This window comes from Oncorhynchus kisutch, linkage group LG19, assembly GCF_002021735.2.
Source record: "Oncorhynchus kisutch isolate 150728-3 linkage group LG19, Okis_V2, whole genome shotgun sequence".
Classification (NCBI taxonomy): Eukaryota; Metazoa; Chordata; class Actinopteri; order Salmoniformes; family Salmonidae; genus Oncorhynchus; species Oncorhynchus kisutch.
The window spans coordinates 51,646,595-51,666,943 of record NC_034192.2 but is presented as its reverse complement, the minus strand read 5'-3'; the positions used below and the strand labels follow the sequence as shown (position 1 = coordinate 51,666,943).

The 20,349-nt window shown below is 46.4% G+C and overlaps 2 protein-coding genes across 3 annotated transcripts; one reads left to right on the top strand and one right to left on the bottom strand.

The window, feature by feature from the left end:
• Window positions 1-781: 781 nt before the first annotated feature.
• Window positions 782-11,855, top strand: LOC109910192 (uncharacterized). The gene is made up of 4 exons (XM_020509327.2): window positions 782-1,425; window positions 4,870-5,098; window positions 5,641-5,907; window positions 8,822-11,855. Exons 1-4 carry the CDS (start codon window positions 1,165-1,167, stop codon window positions 11,338-11,340), a joined length of 3,276 nt encoding a protein of 1,091 aa, XP_020364916.2. The 5' UTR covers window positions 782-1,164; the 3' UTR covers window positions 11,341-11,855.
• Window positions 11,856-12,414: 559 nt separating this feature from the next.
• Window positions 12,415-14,350, bottom strand: LOC109864975 (tetratricopeptide repeat protein 9C-like). 2 transcript variants are annotated; one of them, XM_020453075.2, is made up of 4 exons: window positions 14,254-14,350; window positions 13,515-13,864; window positions 13,179-13,361; window positions 12,415-12,930 (listed from the first exon to the last, which is right to left on the bottom strand). In XM_020453075.2, exons 2-4 carry the CDS (start codon window positions 13,858-13,860, stop codon window positions 12,830-12,832), a joined length of 630 nt encoding a protein of 209 aa, XP_020308664.1. In that variant the 5' UTR covers window positions 13,861-13,864; window positions 14,254-14,350; the 3' UTR covers window positions 12,415-12,829. The 2 variants fall into 2 exon arrangements, with proteins under 2 accessions (XP_020308664.1, XP_020308662.1); XM_020453073.2 differs by having other exon boundaries at window positions 14,195-14,329.
• Window positions 14,351-20,349: the final 5,999 nt, after the last annotated feature.

Below are 20,349 nucleotides of genomic sequence, written 5' to 3'. Positions count from 1 at the left end.
AAGGCTAGTATCAGTCAATCGATGCATCGGGCGGGCTCTAGTTTTCTTTATGCTATGCTTTATCCCTCTCCTTTTGCATTATATGCACTTTGAAAAACGGGGCTTTATGGATTTGTATATCTTGCGCTCTAGGTGGGAGAATGTTGCCCCACTTACATAATTAGAGTTTGAACAATCCCCTTTGAAATACTCAAATACTCAATACCCCTTTGAAATACAGGTTTGTTTTACAGTGAGAAAACATGAATTATAGAATAGATCTAGAGATCAAATAAACTACTCTAGGCCAAAACCAAAACTGTTCTTGGAATGAACCTGGTGTTGTCACAAGGCTGCTCTCTGCTGGTTGAAGGTTGACATAACAGAGCAGAGGGTGGAGATGGGGGAGGTGCACCTGTCCGAATCCAAAGGGGCAGAACTTGTCCCATACAACCCAAATAGGTGATCGATGCAACTGTAACTTGAACATTTCGTTTTCAGACTCACAATAATAGTAAACTTGTCAATCTACATATTTCATTCGAGGAGTCTTTGTAACACTTTTTGAAAGTCTTTGTGTTATTATGCTTTTATAGACTAAGGTATGCACGTGGTGAAAGTTATCACCTTTACTATAGCCCATCATTCATCGCGTATTTGAACATTTTCCTGTGTGTTTTGGAATAGTTTGGCGGCCAAAGGGATTTTCAAGGCGTTTATTCGAAAACTTCCCTGGCCAATCCCATTCAAGCTTTGGTACGTTACCTCCTCGGCTCCTCCCCATGGACACATTTTTCTTGATCCAATGTAACGTTATTTACAGCATTGTTACGTCGGGTCTATCGTGAACATCATTTGCATGAAGTACTGAATGGTCGGACACAATTGGGTGATCATAATACGAAACCAAAATTGAGGATTAAGATGGAATATGGTTTGATCATCTCTTTAGTGTCATACATTTGACTCTTTAGTCAACGTGCTTCAATGTAATATGGCTTAGATTTAATTAAGTAAGCTAGGCTATTTTGCCAACGAATCATTGGTTTAACTGAGCGGGAGGATACAATGTTACTATATTGTCGATCGTGAGAACCATATGTTGCACTGACTTTAGCTGGACCGTAGCCCATTGTCATTGAGACTGAGCTCCTAGTCTAAAGCGCCCCGGAATCAGCCTCTACAATGCCTGGCCGCCGCAGTTGTGTGAATTCGCTCTGGTCTGGCACGGAGCGGGTTCGGATTGGCGAGCGGCTGAAAGCGACCCTGGCTGGAATCCTTGAGCTGGATTTGCTCCGGGGCCAACATCTGGACATGATCGATGCGGCGCTGGACCTCAAAGACACCAGTAGCACCGGTACCACGGTGACTGTCATCACCGATCAACAGGAGGAAAACCTCGAGAGCGCAGTCTCGGATGGCTCTGCGACATCCCGCAGGCAACAGGTCAGTGCGTAGCCCCAGATCTCTTGACAAGATTGGTTGCTATTAAATATGAATGCATTCAGATCTGCCAGTAGGGCATTTTTATCCCGTTGCATCAAACAGACTGCTGCGCTTCAATAGCCTCGATTGAGCGATGGAGTCATAAGCACGGAGCTATAGCTACTGATTACACAATGGTGTTTGACCTGTCTAATAGAATTGACAGTAATCCATCCGCCTCCACTGCTTCTAATTCCGTTTTGTATCAGTCAAGGTTATGTAGAATACAAAGGGTGTTATGGTTCTGTCCCCTTTATGGATCTCATATGATGAGATTGTCAACATCCACATCTTTTCACAGTCCAGTTTTCCCCAAGGACGTGACATAGAATGTATCTGTGTAAAGAATGTACACTTGGTACACACCCTGTAGATACAAGCATACACCTAGGTCAGGTCATACTGTAGATGACAGATGCCTACAGAGTTCTATATTCTGTATTGGCCAAAAATCTTCTGTGTAAATAGGCTACTGTAGTATGTGAATACATTGATCTTTTTGTGTGAGATAAGATCATTTGATTGGGAAAGTCCCATAGTAAGACAACTTGGTACACACATTGAAGTAGACCTATTGAATAAAGACCCTATTCATTTTAACTCTCACCATGGATGCAGCCTTCAGCTTTCATTGTTACCATTTGGACAACTGTTAGGCCTAGTTGGTACAATACTAAGAATAGAATTCAGAAGGCCACAGAGCTCTAGATTTCCTCATAATGGATTTGGAAGTCTGAAGCTTAACCTGAGTGTGAACACTGTCGGGTAGGTTAACATACTGGTTTGTTGTTACAGTGTTTGGTGAACAGTCACTTAGCTCCAGTAATAGGGACAACTCAAGTCATTCCCTTTTTATTAATCAATTAGAGAATGGTCAAATGATCCCGAGGTAAGGAACCAGCACAACATTCTACTTACTGCTTTTTCCTTCTCAGAAACACTGCACCAATTTATTCTCTATAGATTCCCTGTGACGTTCAGCAGCTATGCTATGTTAAATGGTATTAGTCATCACAAACACCATAGAGAGTAGCTCTACTTGCCCTTCCATCCGCCAACGCAGACCCTATTAGCATATTAAACAACAGATTGAGAGACAAGTTGCTTCTGCTGTTGTTGTTTCCAACGTGACCAATGTTATCACCGACCCAATTCTGCCCACTGGGAAGAGGGGAGAGGAGAGAGGAGAGAGGGAAAAGGTGATATGGAAGGTGGTAGAGAGGGAAGAGGAGAGAGGGGAGAGGGAAAAAGTGATATGGAAGGTGGTAGAGAGGGAAGAGGGAAAAGGTGAGATGGAAGATGGTAGAGAGGGAAAAGGTGAGATGGAAGGTGGTAAAGAGGGAAGAGGGAAAAGGTGAGATGGAAGATGGTAGGAAGGGGAGATGGTAGGAAGGGGAGAGGGAAAAGGTGAGATGGAAGATGGTAGAGAGGGAAGAGGGAAAAGGTGAGATGGTAGAGAGGGAAGAGGGAAAAGGTGAGATGGAAGATGGAAGAGGGGAAAGATGACTGGAGATAAGACTGCAGTGTGTCTCTCTCTCTCTCTCTCTGGCTATTTTAACTATCACAGTGGGGTAACAGTAGGACAGTACTGTTGTACCCCATCAACACTTGATTTGCTGCCAAAGCCCACACTGTGATCACCCTCACCAGCATTCTTCTATGTACATTTGGACCATGACATGTATTGCTGGCCCTATATCAACCCCAGGCCCATACAGAGAAACATGATGTCAGAGGGCATTATCTTGGATTGAAACGTCAGTCTCCTCTGCTTCTTCAGTTAAAGTAAACAGAATTAATCAATAATGCATAGTGCGCAATGCATAAGCATATGTTTATCAATAACCAATGTTTGCCTGCTGGTGCTGTTGATAATGTAGCTTACCTTTCCCAACATGACATCTCAAAGTATTTAGCGTTATCACAATGATGCGCCCCATTCTGAAAATAACAACTTAAAGGCTTTATAGAGCATTCGTAAAGTGTTCGTAAGCCCTACATACTGTAGATACCTAATGAAAGTACGTCACAAAAGGATGTTATGTACATTCATATTATATAGTCCTTCATTCTAATTGGAGTATTTGCTGTGATTTGTCTGTGCATTGTGTAGATATATTGTTTCTTTAGGGTAAATGTCTGTGTCTCTCTGTCTCACATAGAGGGATATCATATTACAGAGCTCTTAGCGCTGAGGGCCTCCACCTCTCTCTCCTCCTGATTTGATCACAACCATCTCACTGTAACATTACACTGGGGTAACATGGTTCACATTATGTCCATGGAAGAGTGTGGGGGGTGAACATGGCCCTGACGGTTATCAGTGTGTTTGTGTGCTTGCGCAAGCTAGTGTTAGTCTTAGTATTATTTGCTATTTGTGTTTTAGTATGTGGCAAGCAGGCTCTGGGTGAGTTAGATATACTTCTGCTACGTCTGTTGTGTGGGTGGAGTGAGCAGGAACCAGAGAGCAGCTGTAGCTATGGTGAGGAGGGGGTGGCTTTAACTTATTATGGAGTGGGGTTGGGGGTTGGTGGGGTTAAGATGCCACTCTCTGCCTCTCACAGGCAACCCCCTCCCCCACTACCTCTTTCATATACTTGCTCTTTCACTCCACTTTTCACTCACCATTACCTCTCCCACTCTCAAGCACCCACTCACTTCCCCTTAGAAAATACCTTTTCTAACTTCATCAAATGTGGAAAAAGTAGCGAGAGACAGAGAAAACTAAACATGGCTGGTAAGCAGGATCAAGGTCTAACTTTTTTCCCTGCACCCACCCCCCCTGTCCTCCCCCTCTGTCATCCCCCCTTATCCCTCTCTCCTTCTGCTCTTTGTTACATCATCTGTCTTCCCCTATTCTTCCTTTAAGTCCCCCTCTGAGTGAGAATGTGTCCTAAATGGCACCCTATTCCCTATGTAGTGCACTACTTTTGACCATCGCCCTGTGGGTCCTGGTCAAAAATAGTGCACTACATAGGGAATAGGGTGCCATTTGGGACACCTTCCCTTCTCAGTTAGGCAGTATGAGTCACCTGTATTGTCTCCTGTTTATCTCCGTAGTAACGGAGGATTGATCAGGCCTGGCAGTGAACAAAGCCCCCTGTTGTCCCCCCCACCCCTATCACCCAATCAGGCTAATATTAGGGCATCACCGCAGAGGTCATGAGTAATCACGTTCATCTAAGTAAGAAGAAAGTCATGAATTGGCTATTGAGGAGAAAGAATACGTCATATTCTGTTTTTGTGTCTGAGTCTTGAAACACGAGTGTTCCAGAACTTCCAGTAAGGCTGATGACATCAGTGTTTGGTAAATAAGAACATTAGAGATCCATTCTACACCACTCTCTAATTATCATCTCTTTAAAGACATGTTGTGACTCGAACACCCATTTTTCTGTTTTTCAGGTTCCCTCTCCCCCTTCAGAAACAGTGTTGCCATGCCACACCAGCACGTTGGACAAGGACCGTGTGGGGAACTCTGGTGGAGATGGGCTGGTTCATTCCAGAGGTGATGGGGTTGGTGGGGATGACTCACGCTGGTCCACCCTCTCTTGGGATGCCCCGTCTGACCTGCTCTCCCCCCCGGACCTTGATGGTGCAGTCCAGGTGGACTATGACTCCAGGCCCAGCTCAGGTACTGGAGTGTGTGATCCTACCATGGGGGGTCTTTTGGGGGTGGTCTGTGACACTCATACGGCTTTGGCCAGGGCTGGACTATCACATCTGGAGCCCTGGGATACCTACCTCCAGGGCCCCCCCCCCCCCCCCCCCCCCCCCCCCCCCCCACCCGAATAAACAATGGCTTGTGACGTGTTCATATGCTATCTGGGGGGGCCCCGACCGCCATGTTCGTAATAGGCTATCTGGGGGGGCCCTGCGTGCTCGTTCGGTAATCTGGCCCTGGCTTTGCCCAACAACACTTCTCACCTCAAGTTTTGTTTACTTTGTGAGATACCGTGTTGCAAAGCCGTATTAAATATTAACCTTCAACTTTTCTGTCCATGTTCCTTTATTTACCCTCTCATGTTATCTTTTCAACACCACTTACTCACTCCTTTCTTGCAAATCACTCTTTCTCTGGACCTACACTCCCTCCTTTCTTTCTTTCTTTCTTTCTTTCTTTCTTTCTATTTATCTTTCTCTCTCCCCCTCACTTTATTTCTTCCACCCTTGTAGGCTTTTATTCGGTCAGTGGCAGCTCCCTATCAGACTCCTGCTACTCTGTGTCCAGTGAGGCAGTCCTGGCCCAGGGGGGTCCAGTACCAGGTGGGCAAGTCCGGGCCGGACCAGGAGCACCCTCAGGGGGAGCCTTCAGGCTGTGGGAACAACGGCCCCTCTCTGCAGACCACAGTGACATCCAGTGGCCGGAGGCCACGCAGCAGCCAAGAACTCAGCGCATTGAGGAGACCACAGAGATCAGTGATAGGAGACCAGTATCTACGGGTCAGATATAACATGCATATGGACATTCAAATGCACTCACATAAACACACTTACACTTCAGTACAGTTCATCTGTATTTAACCAGTAGTTTTCCAGAGAGTCCTGGACCATAGTCCTAGATAAATGTCACTGCTTTCCAGAGAGTCCTGGGACCATAGTCCTAGATAAATGTCACTGTTTTCCAGAGAGTCCTGGGACCATAGTCCTAGATAAATGTCACTGCTTTCCAGAGAGTCCTGGGACCATGGTCCTAGATAAATGTCACTGTTTTCCAGAGAGTCCTGGACCATAGTCCTAGATAAATGTCACTGTTTTCCAGAGAGTCCTGGGACCATAGTCCTAGATAAATGTCACTGTTTTCCAGAGAGTCCTGGGACCGTGGTCCTAGATAAATGTCACTGTTTTCCAGAGAGTCCTGGGACCATAGTCCTAGATAAATGTCACTGTTTTCCAGAGAGTCCTGGGACCATAGTCCTAGATATATGTCACTGTTTTCCAGAGAGTCCTGGGACCATAGTCCTAGATAAATGTCACTGTTTTCCAGAGAGTCCTGGACCATAGTCCTAGATAAATGTCACTGTTTTCCAGAGAGTCCTGGGACCATGGGCCTAGATAAATGTCACTGTTTTCCAGAGAGTCCTGGGACCATAGTCCTAGATAAATGTCACTGTTTTCCAGAGAGTCCTGGACCATAGTCCGAGATAAATGTCACTGCTTTCCAGAGAGTCCTGGGACCATAGTCCTAGATAAATGTCACTGTTTTCCAGAGAGTCCTGGGACCATAGTCCTAGATAAATGTCACTGTTTTCCAGAGAGTCCTGGGACCATAGTCCTAGATAAATGTCACTGTTTTCCAGAGAGTCCTGGACCATAGTCCTAGATAAATGTCACTGTTTTCCAGAGAGTCCTGGGACCATGGTCCTAGATAAATGTCACTGTTTTCCAGAGAGTCCTGGGACCATGGTCCTAGATAAATGTCACTCTTTTCCAGAGAGTCCTGGACCATAGTCCGAGATAAATGTCACTGCTTTCCAGAGAGTCCTGGACCATAGTCCTAGATAAATGTCACTGCTTTCCAGAGAGTCCTGGGACCATAGTCCTAGATAAATGTCACTGCTTTCCAGAGAGTCCTGGACCATAGTCCTAGATAAATGTCACTGTTTTCCAGAGAGTCCTTGACCATAGTCCTAGATAAATGTCACTGCTTTCCAGAGAGTCCTGGGACCATGGTCCTAGATAAATGTCACTGTTTTCCAGAGAGTCCTGGGACCATAGTCCTAGATAAATGTCACTGTTTTCCAGAGAGTCCTGGGACCATAGTCCTAGATAAATGTCACTGTTTTCCAGAGAGTCCTGGGACCATAGTCCTAGATAAATGTCACTGTTTTCCAGAGAGTCCTGGGACCATAGTCCTAGATAAATGTCACTGTTTTCCAGAGAGTCCTGGGACCATAGTCCTAGATAAATGTCACTGTTTTCCAGAGAGTCCTGGACCATAGTCCTAGATAAATGTCACTGTTTTCCAGAGAGTCCTGGGACCATAGTCCTAGATAAATGTCACTGTTTTCCAGAGAGTCCTGGACCATAGTCCGAGATAAATGTCACTGCTTTCCAGAGAGTCCTGGGACCATAGTCCTAGATAAATGTCACTGTTTTCCAGAGAGTCCTGGGACCATAGTCCTAGATAAATGTCACTGTTTTCCAGAGAGTCCTGGGACCATAGTCCTAGATAAATGTCACTGTTTTCCAGAGAGTCCTGGACCATAGTCCTAGATAAATGTCACTGTTTTCCAGAGAGTCCTGGGACCATGGTCCTAGATAAATGTCACTGTTTTCCAGAGAGTCCTGGGACCATAGTCCTAGATAAATGTCACTGTTTTCCAGAGAGTCCTGGACCATAGTCCTAGATAAATGTCACTGTTTTCCAGAGAGTCCTAGGACCATAGTCCTAGATAAATGTCACTGTTTTCCAGAGAGTCCTGGACCATAGTCCGAGATAAATGTCACTGCTTTCCAGAGAGTCCTGGGACCATAGTCCTAGATAAATGTCACTGTTTTCCAGAGAGTCCTGGGACCATAGTCCTAGATAAATGTCACTGTTTTCCAGAGAGTCCTGGGACCATAGTCCTAGATAAATGTCACTGTTTTCCAGAGAGTCCTGGGACCATGGTCCTAGATAAATGTCACTGTTTTCCAGAGAGTCCTGGGACCATGGTCCTAGATAAATGTCACTGTTTTCCAGAGAGTCCTGGGACCATAGTCCTAGATAAATGTCACTGTTTTCCAGAGAGTCCTGGACCATAGTCCGAGATAAATGTCACTGTTTTCCAGAGAGTCCTGGACCATAGTCCGAGATAAATGTCACTGCTTTCCAGAGAGTCCTGGACCATAGTCCTAGATAAATGTCACTGCTTTCCAGAGAGTCCTGGGACCATAGTCCTAGATAAATGTCACTGCTTTCCAGAGAGTCCTGGACCATAGTCCTAGATAAATGTCACTGTTTTCCAGAGAGTCCTGGACCATAGTCCTAGATAAATGTCACTTCTTTCCAGAGAGTCCTGGGACCATGGTCCTAGATAAATGTCACTGCTTTCCAGAGAGTCCTAGGACCATAGTCCTAGATAAATGTCACTGTTTTCCAGGGAGTCCTGGACCATAGTCCTAGATAAATGTCACTGCTTTCCAGAGAGTCCTGGGACCATAGTCCTAGATAAATGTCACTGCTTTCCAGAGAGTCCTGGGACCATAGTCCTAGATAAATGTCACTGCTTTCCAGAGAGTCCTGGGACCATGGTCCTAGATAAATGTCACTGCTTTCCAGAGAGTCCTGGGACCATGGTCCTAGATAAATGCTTTTGCTTCTTTATAAGCTGACTGACATTCATAAACTTTCACTCTCGTCCTTTGAACCCAGGTGACCTGGAAATGAACAGTCTCTTCTTCCTGTCTGACCTGTGCTCCAGCCTGGGTGACCCCCATCCCGGCTCCCTCCTCCCACTCGCTGACCCCCGACCCCAACTCGACCCCAGGTTCTGTTCTGATCTGGTGTCCCGGAGGACCAAGGAGGTGTACCATTACCCCAGCCCCCTCCATGCCGTGGCCCTCCAGAGCCCCCTCTTCACCTCCAGTCAGGACCCCTCACCCTCCTCTCGCCTCTCCCCGAGTCCGGACTCCTCTGCCCAGGCTGAGGAATCTCAGTCCACCCCCCTCTTCCGGCACCCCCAGCCTCCTCACCCCTCCACCTTCACCCAGCTGGAGCAGTACATCACCAGGCTGGCTCGTCAGTACCGCAGCCGGGTTTCCCCCTCTGACACCACCCCTACTGCCACCCCTGGGCCAGGTTGCCACAGGGGGCCCAGAACCCCTGGCCACGGCTCCACTCAGTCGCTGTTGGCCTTCGAGAGCCGCAGTACCCCCTCCAACCTGACAGGGGGCAGTGTGACGCCCTGCAAGTCTTTTCTGGGTAACTCTGCGCGGGTCAGCCTCAGCAATATCGGTAAGAAGGCCAGTAGGAACTCCATCAACCTGGGCCACCTGCCCTCTGTGACAGGAGAGGACCTCAAAATCAACCTCCACCTCAACCTCAGTCTCAACCTCAGCCCCAATCTGAACAAAAACCTGGGTTTAGACTCAAACTCCAAGGAAGGTATTAGCACTAGTGGTGTATTAAGGAGTGACCATGCTATCCCCACTGCCTCCCCCTCTCCTTCCACCTCCCTCTCCACCGCCGCCACTCCCACCCCTGCCCTGAGGTCTCGGCCACGCATCTCAACATGTCCCTCCAACCTCAATCACCGGAGCTCTCTGGAGGTCACCGGGTCAGGGGCTGGGTCAGGGCTAGGGTTCTCCCGCTCGCTGGACTGGAGTGGACTGGATTCTTCACCAGGGAAAGTGACAAGGAGTCAACCCAGCGTCAATGCCCCGGACGCCAGCCCTAGTAAGCTCAGCGAGGACTCGGCGATGGTGGGGGAGATCTCCCGTCTCTCTGGCCTGCCCCGGGCTGTGGTGGTGGGCCTGATGGAGCAGGGCGTAGAGCTGGATGTCGACTGCTTCCAGAGCGACGCCGAGAGAAGAGGTCAGGGGTCAGAGTTTAAAGCCCAAAGCTCCTCCCCTTCCTCCCACCAGACAGCCCAGAATGACCACCAGTCTCATCATCATGATTATTCCAGCGTCCATCACCTCCACGCTAGTAACAAGACTGACCTTGACCCCCAGAGGCCGATCCAGCTGTCCCTCAGTGTCACCCACTCCCCACAGTCCCACTCCGGCCTCACACCTCCCAACTCCTCCAGTCCACATTCCAGTAGCCCCAATCACCCTTACCAGTCCACCTCAACTCACCCACCTACCCATCATCATGTCACCCACCACCACACACACACCTTCCACTGCCAACAAACCCCTTCCACATCTGACCCTGCCTCTTCCCCCTCGTCCCGTGACCGCCCCAGGGTACGCTCCCCACCCCGCCCTCTCCAGCCCTCCCCTCTTGCCAATACTCCATTCTCTGTGTTCCGGCGGGATGACCCATTCCAGTGCTCCCTGCCTCGCGTCAGGGACAGCAGCTCACCACAAAGGGGCAGCATCCAGCCCAGAGGGGGGTCACTACGGCAGGGTGCAGGGGGTAGATGGAGGGTAGATGGGGAGGGAGAAGGATGGAAGAGGGTGGATGGGGAGGGGCTCTACCAGGGGAAGCATGCGTCCAAGGAGTTGGTGAGGGCATCGACAGTGAGCAGCTTCCACAGGAAACAGAGGTGCTACAGCAGCAACTGGGGAGAGGAACGCAGTCACGACACGGCCCAGACGCCAAAGAAGGGGGCAGCCAAACTCTGGAAGGGCTTCGAAGGACGTTCATGGGGGAAAGAGGCTGAAGAAGAGGAGAACAAGGAGAGGTGGAAGAGAGAGGGGATCAGGAGAAAGGAGAAAGATGACCAAAAGGAGAAGCATGCCAAGGCAGAGAGGCGAGAGAAAGAGAGCAGTGCCTCAAAACGCAAAGGGAAGGGTGGTGGTGGTGGTGGCTGGGACAAGCGTAGCTCCAGCCTGAGGCTGTCCAGACGGGCTCTGTTCCGCAGTGAGTCCCAGGGGGACGTGCTGGAGCCTCGAGCCCAGAAAGAGGAGCGTCTGAGGGGGACACAGTGGACCTCCTCCCTGGAGCTCAGCATGGAGCGGGTTCGTCCGTTGGCGTTGGGAAGAAGAGGGGAAGAAGACAAGCGCCTGTCCTCTACTGCCAGCCTCTTCCATCTCTCTCGCTCTCAGAGTCTGGAGGGAAGCTGTCCCTCCCTCTCTCCTCCTCTCTCCTCCCCATCTTTCTCGCCATCCCCCCCTCCTTCTCGGGCAACCCTCACACGTTCGCGCTCACTGAGGGACCTGAGTAGAAGGGTGTTTAGCTCAGTGAGGTCTCTGAGTTTGAAACACAAGACGTCTAGAAAGTGAGATGATCACAATAAATGAAATAGTGTTTTTGCCACTAAATCAAATGTATTTATAAAGCCCTTCTTACATCAGCTGATATCTCAAAGTGCTGTACAGAAACCCAGCCTAAAACCCCAAACCACTATACTATATCAATATTTCAGTCGGTTGTATTTTGGTTGATAAGGCGGTGCCAATGTTATGAATCTGTTGAACTTGACTCTCAGTAGTGTGTGACTGTGAGTGGTCCCCTCTGCATGCAACTCTGTGACTTATCTCTGTGCGCTATCATGGCTATCGTAAGCTTGTTCTCCTCTCTTGAGTGTATATCAAATCAAACCTTATATACTGTATGTTGCCTTTGAAGTACAATCATATTGGCCATAAAGACCAAAATCAACAAACAAATTGTGCTATAAATTGATATTGTGCTCAGGATTTTGAAATGGATCTCAATAAAGTAATACTAAGAATAAAATGTTATTTGAAACAAATGTGTGTATCTTGGATTATTATTAATAAAGAAAACTTCTCATTAAACTTTTGACTCTGTGAATACATCCATCTCCAACACTTCTACACTGAGGTATAAAACATTATGAACAGCTGCTATTTCCATGACATAGACTGACCAGGTGAAAGCTATGATCCCTTATTGATGTCACTTGTTAAATCCACTTCAATCAGTAGATGGAGGGGAGGAGACATGTTAAATAAGGATTTTTAAGCCTTGAGACAATTGAGACATGGATTGTTTATGAGTTCCATTCAGAAGGTGAATGGGCAAGACAAGTGCCTATGAACGGGGTATGGTTGTAAGTGCCAGGCGCACCGGTTTGTGTCAAGAGCTGCAACGCTGCTGGGTTTTTCACGCTCAAGTTTACCGTGTGTATCAAGAATGGTCCACCACGCAAAGGACATCCAGCCAACTTAACAACTGTGGGAAGCATTGGAGTCAACATGGGCCAGCACCCGTAGAATGCTTGACACCTTGTAGAGTCCATGCCGCAATGAATTTAGGCTGTTCTGAGGGAAAAACTCAATATTAGGAAGGTGTTCCTAATGTTTGGTATATTGCTGTAGTAAAGGCTGTAATTTCTAAATATATTTCTTAAGTTTAATCAAAACATTTTGTACACAAAAAGGAACATGACTGATTATGTGACCAGAAACAACCACTTTCAGAAGTCATAATAGGACTGAGTTTGAACAGTGCACAAATAGTCTCTCTTTAAGCACCCTTGCTTTGACCTTCAACCCTTATGCTGAACCTCCAACAATTTAGCTCCATCTCCTTGTTGGTCATCAGGCAAAAATATTCTCTATAGCATAACAGGATCTTCAATAGGATCAGCCTGATCAAGGCTCTGCACAGAATCAATGATCTATGTGTCCAGTCCAGGCTTGGTTCCTCTTCTCTTCTCAATCTTCAGGGTCAGAACAACAGAACATCCCTCCTGATGGGAACTTAATTCTGGGTGACTCCTCCGCTGGCCCCCTCCCCGGCTCTCTAACTGGAGGAGAACATGCCCCGGTACAGAGCCTTCTCCTTCTGGTACTCCGTGTTCAGCCTTTCCTCTGCTCGCTGCAGGTGCCTCCTCACATTAGTGTCTGTCAAAGAGAGACAGTCACAAATACAGTGATTTCAATTTCAATCAACATTAGGGGAATGGGAATAGCATAGAGACAATAATACAATATATTGTGTTCTACTTCATTCTGTTGGGGAATTGTACCGTATGCCTAGGCTTATAACACGCCCTCACAAAATCATCAATAATCTGTTTTGTTTTACTGAAAGGCTGTGGTAGGGACAGCAGCCCCTAAACAGGAAGATAGTAACCAAAAAGCTGAGCTACCATTGGGTTGTCCCTTGCTGGCCTGAGTGAGGTATTGCTTGGCGCTCTGTGCGTCTCCCAGCTCCAGAGTGGCCACTCCTGCTCTGTACAGGGCCTTGATGTCATCTGGCCGCAACTGCAACACCCGCAAGCTGTACTCCTGGACACGCGTGTAGTCGACACACTGCCTCTGCAGCAGACAGGCTGAGAGAGGGGGAGACCAAGTGACAGAAAAGAGAAGATAAAGGTAAGTCCAGAAAGAGGCGGATTGTGCATTATGCTTCGTATTATCCTCCTTTAAGTGGATAATTTGAAACAACTCATCTACTGCATGAAACATGTCAAGGCATGTAATACCTGCTAAATTGTTGTAGCAGTCGACCTGTGTGTTCCTAAGTAGTTCTTCCTGTCCTGGGGTGAGTACAGGAGCCTCAGGACCAAACCCCTTCACTGCCGCAGTGACATCAGAGTCTAAACTACGCAGAATGAGCAACGAACGGTGGTAACGTCCAATTGCAGACCGAAGCTTTTTCTCTTTGTAGAATTTGTTCCCCTCCGTTTTTAAGTGGACGGCATCTTGTAGCTGGGAGTCTACGTTGGCACCTGAGGGGCCAAGCTTTGTAGGCGTTCCTGAACAGCTTACCCCTGCAGCTCCGGACCTCCGCTCCATACTCTCATCTCCTGGTGTCTCTGGACTTGCCATGGAACTTGATGGCCGGTAGTGATGGGATAATAAGTACATGAGAAGACATGATATTAGATGACTGAACACATTATATTACATGGGTGGTCCACACCAACACTAAATGTTAAGACAAGACTAGATTATGATTAAAGACATGATGCTCTAAACCCGAAATCTGAGACCCCCCATCACGATTGCTTTTAAAAGAAGAACTAGCTAGTCATTTCAACTCATTCACTAACTGAAAAAGGGTTTTACTGGTGCTAGCTCTTGCGTGAACAAAATGCAAAGTAACTGCAATTGACATGGCCATATGTTAACCGTTATAAATAAAAGTGTAATGGCGGCTTACCTTACAGTCTATTGATCTTTACACAAAATACAAATACTTGAACTTGCCCACCTACTTACTGTAGCTAGTAAATAATGAACATGCAAACAACCACAGCACAGGCAGGCACTTCCTGCTTTTTCTTCTTCTGTGGTGAGAGGAACCCAACCCATTTCACTGCAACGGAACTTATTTTTAGTTTAGCGCTACATGCCTTAGTAACATGGACATAACTCTGTGACGCATTCATCAATGAAACTAAATTAATCAATACTGAAAAATAAAATTGTGTTGTCTATGTTTATCACTTTGGTGAATTGATGAAGAGCGTTCGAAGGTTGTAGAGGTTTGTTTGGTACAAATGCAATAGTTCATACATTGTGGATATCATAGGCTGCAGTATTTCTTATTTATAGGACAGCCTTCAATAGTTCCAAGGAAAAAGTGCAAATGAGCCTTTTGCAATTTGCAATGCCTTTTCCATTGTTAGGGGAGTCGACCCCGCCCTACATTCTATCTCATGCATCTTATACTGCATAATAAACAAAACAACTGGGAACTGTGAATTGGGAACTCGGGCATCTCTGAATAAAAAAAAATCGTTTGGACCGATCATCTAACTCGGAATACCAAGTTAGAAACTCGGGCATCTTTCTAGAGCTCCGACTGTCCGACCTGAAGATGATATGACCTCGTTTTTTTCAAGTTCCCAGTTGTCTCGAAAGCACCAATATCTAGGCCAGTTGGCCAGTGCTCCGGTATGTGTTGATTGCTAGTGCGTCACTGGCACATTTGTTAGGGGAGAATTGTATAACGGATTGCCAGCCATCATGCAGGCTGTGCTTTAAATATCCTGTGATTTCTTTTGGAAGTTTGACAGATGGTGGTTTAATCATTCCAGATAACACCGAATAAACGGGTAGGCACTGCCTGAAGATATCCTGTATTTAGTTAGTTCTGATCGATCTTTTGGACTATGGAACTTGATCGGCGACTGTTGGTGGCTCACTGCGCAACCCACACACCCTGTCAGTCCTGTTCGGGTTGATGGTGGTTGTCCCGCTTGCGCTCAACGGCTCAGTTTGTGCGCATTTCACCACGGGTTCATGGAGGACGGAGAATTGAACCGAAGTTATTGGGAACCGGGTGAGATTTCACACTTGGTGGTACAACAATGGGGCCCACCGGCTGCTAGCCAGTTCGCTACTTTTGTCGGGTTTTCACGGTGATGTACGGCGCAGTTCAGGGCTGGCGAAGCATCATCTATCTCCAGGGACGGCATGACAAGTGAATGCACTTTACATGGGCTTTGAAATAGTTCATCAATAGCACATAAAGTAGGCGTATTATATTTATTATTATTTCAAAAAACAATTATACAAATAAACATAAATTACATAAACAACCTGATAATAATAATCATGACCATTATGAAATATAAAATGGGTCAATGCATTCTATGTGTTATGGGCTAACTACTATTACATAGTTATAACAGTTTATGTCAAATGACAATGTTTCCACTTGTTCACTGTCACCTATGCTATTATTGTATTCCTTTTCCAGCACCTTGTTCTCTGCCTTCCTGACCCTGAGCCTGTATCTGGAGGGGTCATTGTCACCCTCTCCCTTAGGCTGGCCTCCTGGTGCAACACTGTCACTGATGACAACACTAGAACCTACAGGTCATGTTTATACACTGAGGCCTACATATCAACAGGAAATACTTTAGGGTATTCCATGTCATTTGGTCAGGAAAAGCTCTGGTCCCTAGTACTGTGCATCGACCATCAAGAAAAACTCTGGGCCCTAGTACTGTGCATGGACCATCAGGAAAAACTCTGGTCCCTAGTACTTTGCATCGGTCATCAGGAAAAACTCTGGCCCTACCACTGTGCATGAACCATCAATGAAAAACTCTGGGCCCTAGTAATGTGCATGGACCATCAAGGGAAAACTCTGGGCCCTAGTAGCATGAATGGACCATCAGGGAAAACTATGGGCCCTAGTACTGTGTATTGACCGGTGTGTTGCATACATTGTAGGGAGTGTGAGGGTCAAGCTGCAGGGGTGTGGCTGTAGCGTTGTTTAGTGTTGACAGTTTCCTGTCTCTCTGTCTTTGTGCAGCTGTGCAGAATCCCAGTCCGTCCCCATGTACCTGGATGTAGAGACGTCGTCCTTTTACACTGAGCTCCCCCTGGCAGAGGTAGTCCGCCATAGCTGGCCCATCTCATGCCAGTGGACTTCCCACACTCAAAATATAAATCTTCTGCATTGCCTTAACATCATCGGTGGAAAAACGATCCAATTGTCATATTTGAGTAAAAGAAAAGATACCTTAATAGAAAATGACTCAAGTAAAAGTGAATGTGAAAGTCAGTAAAAGTCTAAAACTATTTGGTTTTAAATATACTAAAGTATCAAAAGTAAATGTAATTCCTTTATTAAGCAATCCAGACATCACCATTTTCTTGCATTTTTAATTGACTGATAGCCAGGGGCACACTCCAACACTCAGACATCATTTACAAACAAAGCATTTGTGTTTAGTGAGTCCGAGGCAACAGGGATGATCAGGGATGTTCTCTTGATAAATGTGTGAATTTGGCCATTATCCTGTCCTGCTAAGCATTAACAATGTAACGAGTACTTTGGCTGTCAGGGAAAATGTATGGAGTAAAAAGTACATTATTTTCTTTAGGAATGTAGTGAAGTAAAATTAAAAGTTGTCAAAAATATAAATAGTTAAGTACAGATACCCCAAAAAACTACTTAAATAGTACTTTAAAGCATTTTTACTGAAATACTTTACACCACTGCTAAACATGAGTGAGTCAGAGTGTTCTTGTGATTCAGTTTCACTCTCTCTCTCCCACTCGGTGCTCTCTCTCCTCTCTCTCTATTTCTCTCTACCCCCTCCCTCCCTCCCTCTCTCAATTCAATTCAATTCAAGGGGCTTTATTGGCATGGGAAACACATGTTTACATTGCCAAATTAATTAATTAATTTATTTATTTTACCTTTATTTAACCAGGTAGGCAAGTTGAGAACAAGTTCTCATTTACAATTGCGACCTGGCCAAGATAAAGCAAAGCAGTTCGACAGATAAAACGACACAGAGTTACACATGGAGTAAAACAAACATACAGTCAATAATACAGTATAAACAAGTCTATATACAATGTGAGCAAATGTGGTGAGAAGGGAGGTAAAGGCAAAAAAGGCCAGAGCAAGTGAAATGGATAAACAAAGTATTTATGTAACCTTTATTTAACTGGGATAGTCAGTTAAGAACAAATTCTTATTTACAATGACGGCCTACCAAAAGGCAAAAGCCCTCAGGCCTTAAAAATACAAATAATATAAAAGGTTGTCTAAAAAGGATGAATTTGTTGTTGCCTAATTCTTTTTCGGGTGATTTCTACACTACTTTCCTTGCATCTATAGCATTTCTTAATATTATGTAGTTCCTTTAGCATTGATGTCTCATGATTGAGTATTGCTCTGTTCAGGAAGACTGTGATTTTGCTGTGATCTGATAGGCGTGTTAGTGGGCTGACTGTGAACGCTCTGAGAGACTCTGGGTTGAGGTGATAATGTAATCTACAGTACTACTGTCAATGGATGAACTATAGGTGTACCTACCATAGGAGTCAACTTGAAGCATTGACTATGTACAGACCCAGCGTGTGACAGAGCGGCAGGAGTTGTAACCCATTTTTGTTGGTTGTTTTGTCATAGTTGTGTTTAGGGGGCCATATGGGGGAGGGAATGTTGTCACCTCCAGGTAGGTGTTTGTTCCCCTGTGTGCTGAGGGTGTCAGGTTCTTGTCCAGTTCTGACATTTAGATCGCCACAGACTAATACATGTCCCTATGTCATGAACCCCGCTTCCTGAGTCTGTGTTTGCCTGTGTTTCTGTCCTGGAGTGTGTTTCCGGTGTCCTGGAACGCACCCTGTCTGGTTGCCGGGCAGATTAGCTTGTTGGGAGATCGATGTTCACCCGCACCTGTATCCCATCAGTAATCTGCACACCTGTCCTGATCATCACCTCTCCCCTTCAAAAGCTCTGACCTGACATCCATTCCCTGCCGGATCGTTAGCCATGAACAGTATGTTGTGCCATAGTATCAGCCTCAAGTTGGATAGAATTTGTTTTGTTGTTTTGTACGTCTTGCTTGCCTTCAACTTACCTCCGTTTGTTCTGTCTTCAGTTACTCACCCGGATCATTTACCCCATTCCCGCCTGGTCATCGGAGGATTCCGCTTCCCCATTGGATCCACCTATTTACTCCCATCAACTCACCACCGCTGCCCGCTACGCCACCTGGATGTATCTACCCACTCACATTCACTTGTAAATAAATACTCACCTTCTTCCTACTCTCCTTGTCCTGGTCTGCTTCTGGGTTCGATTTTGAAGAAACGTGACACCCTAGGCCTGGAAATTGTTGATCTCCCCCTCTAGGATAGAGAAGCTGTCATTGTTAAAGTATGGGGATTCTATTGAGGGGATATACTGTAGGTAGCACACATGAGGACATTTTTCTCTGTTGAGATCATTTCCTTATTAATTTCTAGCCAGATGTAAAATGTTCCTGTTTTGACAAATTTAATAGTGGGCTAGGTCTGCTCTATACCAAATTAGCATACCCCCTGAGTCTCTTCCCTGTTTCACACCTGGTAGTTTGGTGGATGGGACTACCAGCTCTCTGTAATCTAGAGGGCAACCAGTGGGTCTTTCTCCTCTATACCATGTTTCTTGTAGGATGACAATGTCTGTATTTCCAATTTCTTTGAAGTCTGCGTTCCTGCTCTTTAGGCCAAAGGTAGATGACCTAAGACCTTGTATATTCCAGGATGAGATGGTAAGAGCTTTGTGTTCCATAGTGTCTAGTGTTTTTTTTGTGTGGTTTAGGCCTGGACCATCACAGTAGGTGTGAGCAAAGCATGTTGAGCATCTGATACATAACTCTTAGGTCACAGGATGGAGCTTGGGGGGGTGCATTAGTGGGGATTGGGCCTGTTGCTATGCTCACGGCCTGAGCATATGTGCAGCTGTCATGCTGAGGTCCTTGCTGCAGGGACGAGGGACATGGGGGGCAGAAGGGGCATGGGTCTGATCTGGGAGGGCCTATATAGGGTGTGACCGGGGTTTGTTTGGGTTGGACTCAGCTGGTCGGGGTGTGGTTGGTGAAGCTCTGGTCTGGGTGCAGGTCCTCTTGGCGAGGGGTCTCTCAGTGCAGATCCTTCGGGAGGGGGTCTTGCAGGTCTGGGAGGGTGTCTCGCTGGTCTGGGCGGGGTGTCTGTTGCTCCTGTGTGAGGTGCTGGGGCTGTGGTTGAGGGTGACGTCCTTTAGGGTCCTGACAAAAGTTGGGAGGCTGTTCAAGTCCAGGGTGGAGTGGTGGGCCAGGTAGACATTAGGTTTTGAGGCACAGTCCCAGGAAATGCTTGCACTCACCCGCTGTATAGTGGCAAGGTGAATGTATTTTCAAATCAAATCAAACTTTATTTGTCACCTGCTCAACAAGTGTAGACCTTACCGTGAAATGCTTACTTACAAGCCCTTAACCAACAGTGCAGTTCAAGAAGAGTTAAGAAAATATTTGCCAAATAAACTAAAGTAAAAAATAATAAAAGGTAACCTAATAACATGACAATAACGAGGCTATATACAGGGGTACCGATACCGAGTCAGTGTGTGGGGGTACAGATTAGAGGTAATTTGTACATGTAGGTGAAGTGACCATGCATAGATAATAAACAGCGAGTAGCAGCAGTGTACAAAACAAATAAATAGTTGGTCAATGTAATAGTCCGGTGGCCATTTTTATTAATTGTTCAGCAGTCTTATGGCTTGGCGGTAGAAGCTGTTAAGGAGCCTTTTGGTTATAGACCTGGTACAGAGAAAACAGTCAATGACTTGGGGGACTGGAGTCTCTGACAATTTCATGGGCTTTCCTCTGACACGCCTATTATATAGGTCCTGGATAGCAGGAAGCTTGGCCCCAGTGATGTACTGGGCCGTACGCACTACCCTCTGTAGCGCCTTACGTCAGATGCCGAGCAGTTGTCATACCAGGCAGTGATGCAACCGGTCAGGATGCTCCCGATGGTGCATCTGTATAACCTTTTGAGGATCTGGGGACCCATGCCAAATCTGTTCAGTCTCCTGAG

Bases quoted from the DNA above. Each gene is read 5' to 3' on its own strand.
- LOC109910192 (XM_020509327.2), top strand. From the start codon at position 1,165: ATGCCTGGCCGCCGCAGTTGTGTGAATTCGCTCTGGTCTGGCACGGAG. The intron at 1,426-4,869 runs GTCAGTGCGTAG...TCTGTTTTTCAG, and splicing joins CGACATCCCGCAGGCAACAG to GTTCCCTCTCCCCCTTCAGA. The intron at 5,099-5,640 runs GTACTGGAGTGT...CCACCCTTGTAG, and splicing joins TGACTCCAGGCCCAGCTCAG to GCTTTTATTCGGTCAGTGGC.
- LOC109864975 (XM_020453075.2), bottom strand. From the start codon at position 13,860: ATGGCAAGTCCAGAGACACCAGGAGATGAGAGTATGGAGCGGAGGTCC. The intron at 13,362-13,514 runs GTATTACATGCC...CCCCTCTCTCAG, and splicing joins CTGCTACAACAATTTAGCAG to CCTGTCTGCTGCAGAGGCAG. The intron at 12,931-13,178 runs GTAGCTCAGCTT...TCTCTTTGACAG, and splicing joins CAGCAAGGGACAACCCAATG to ACACTAATGTGAGGAGGCAC.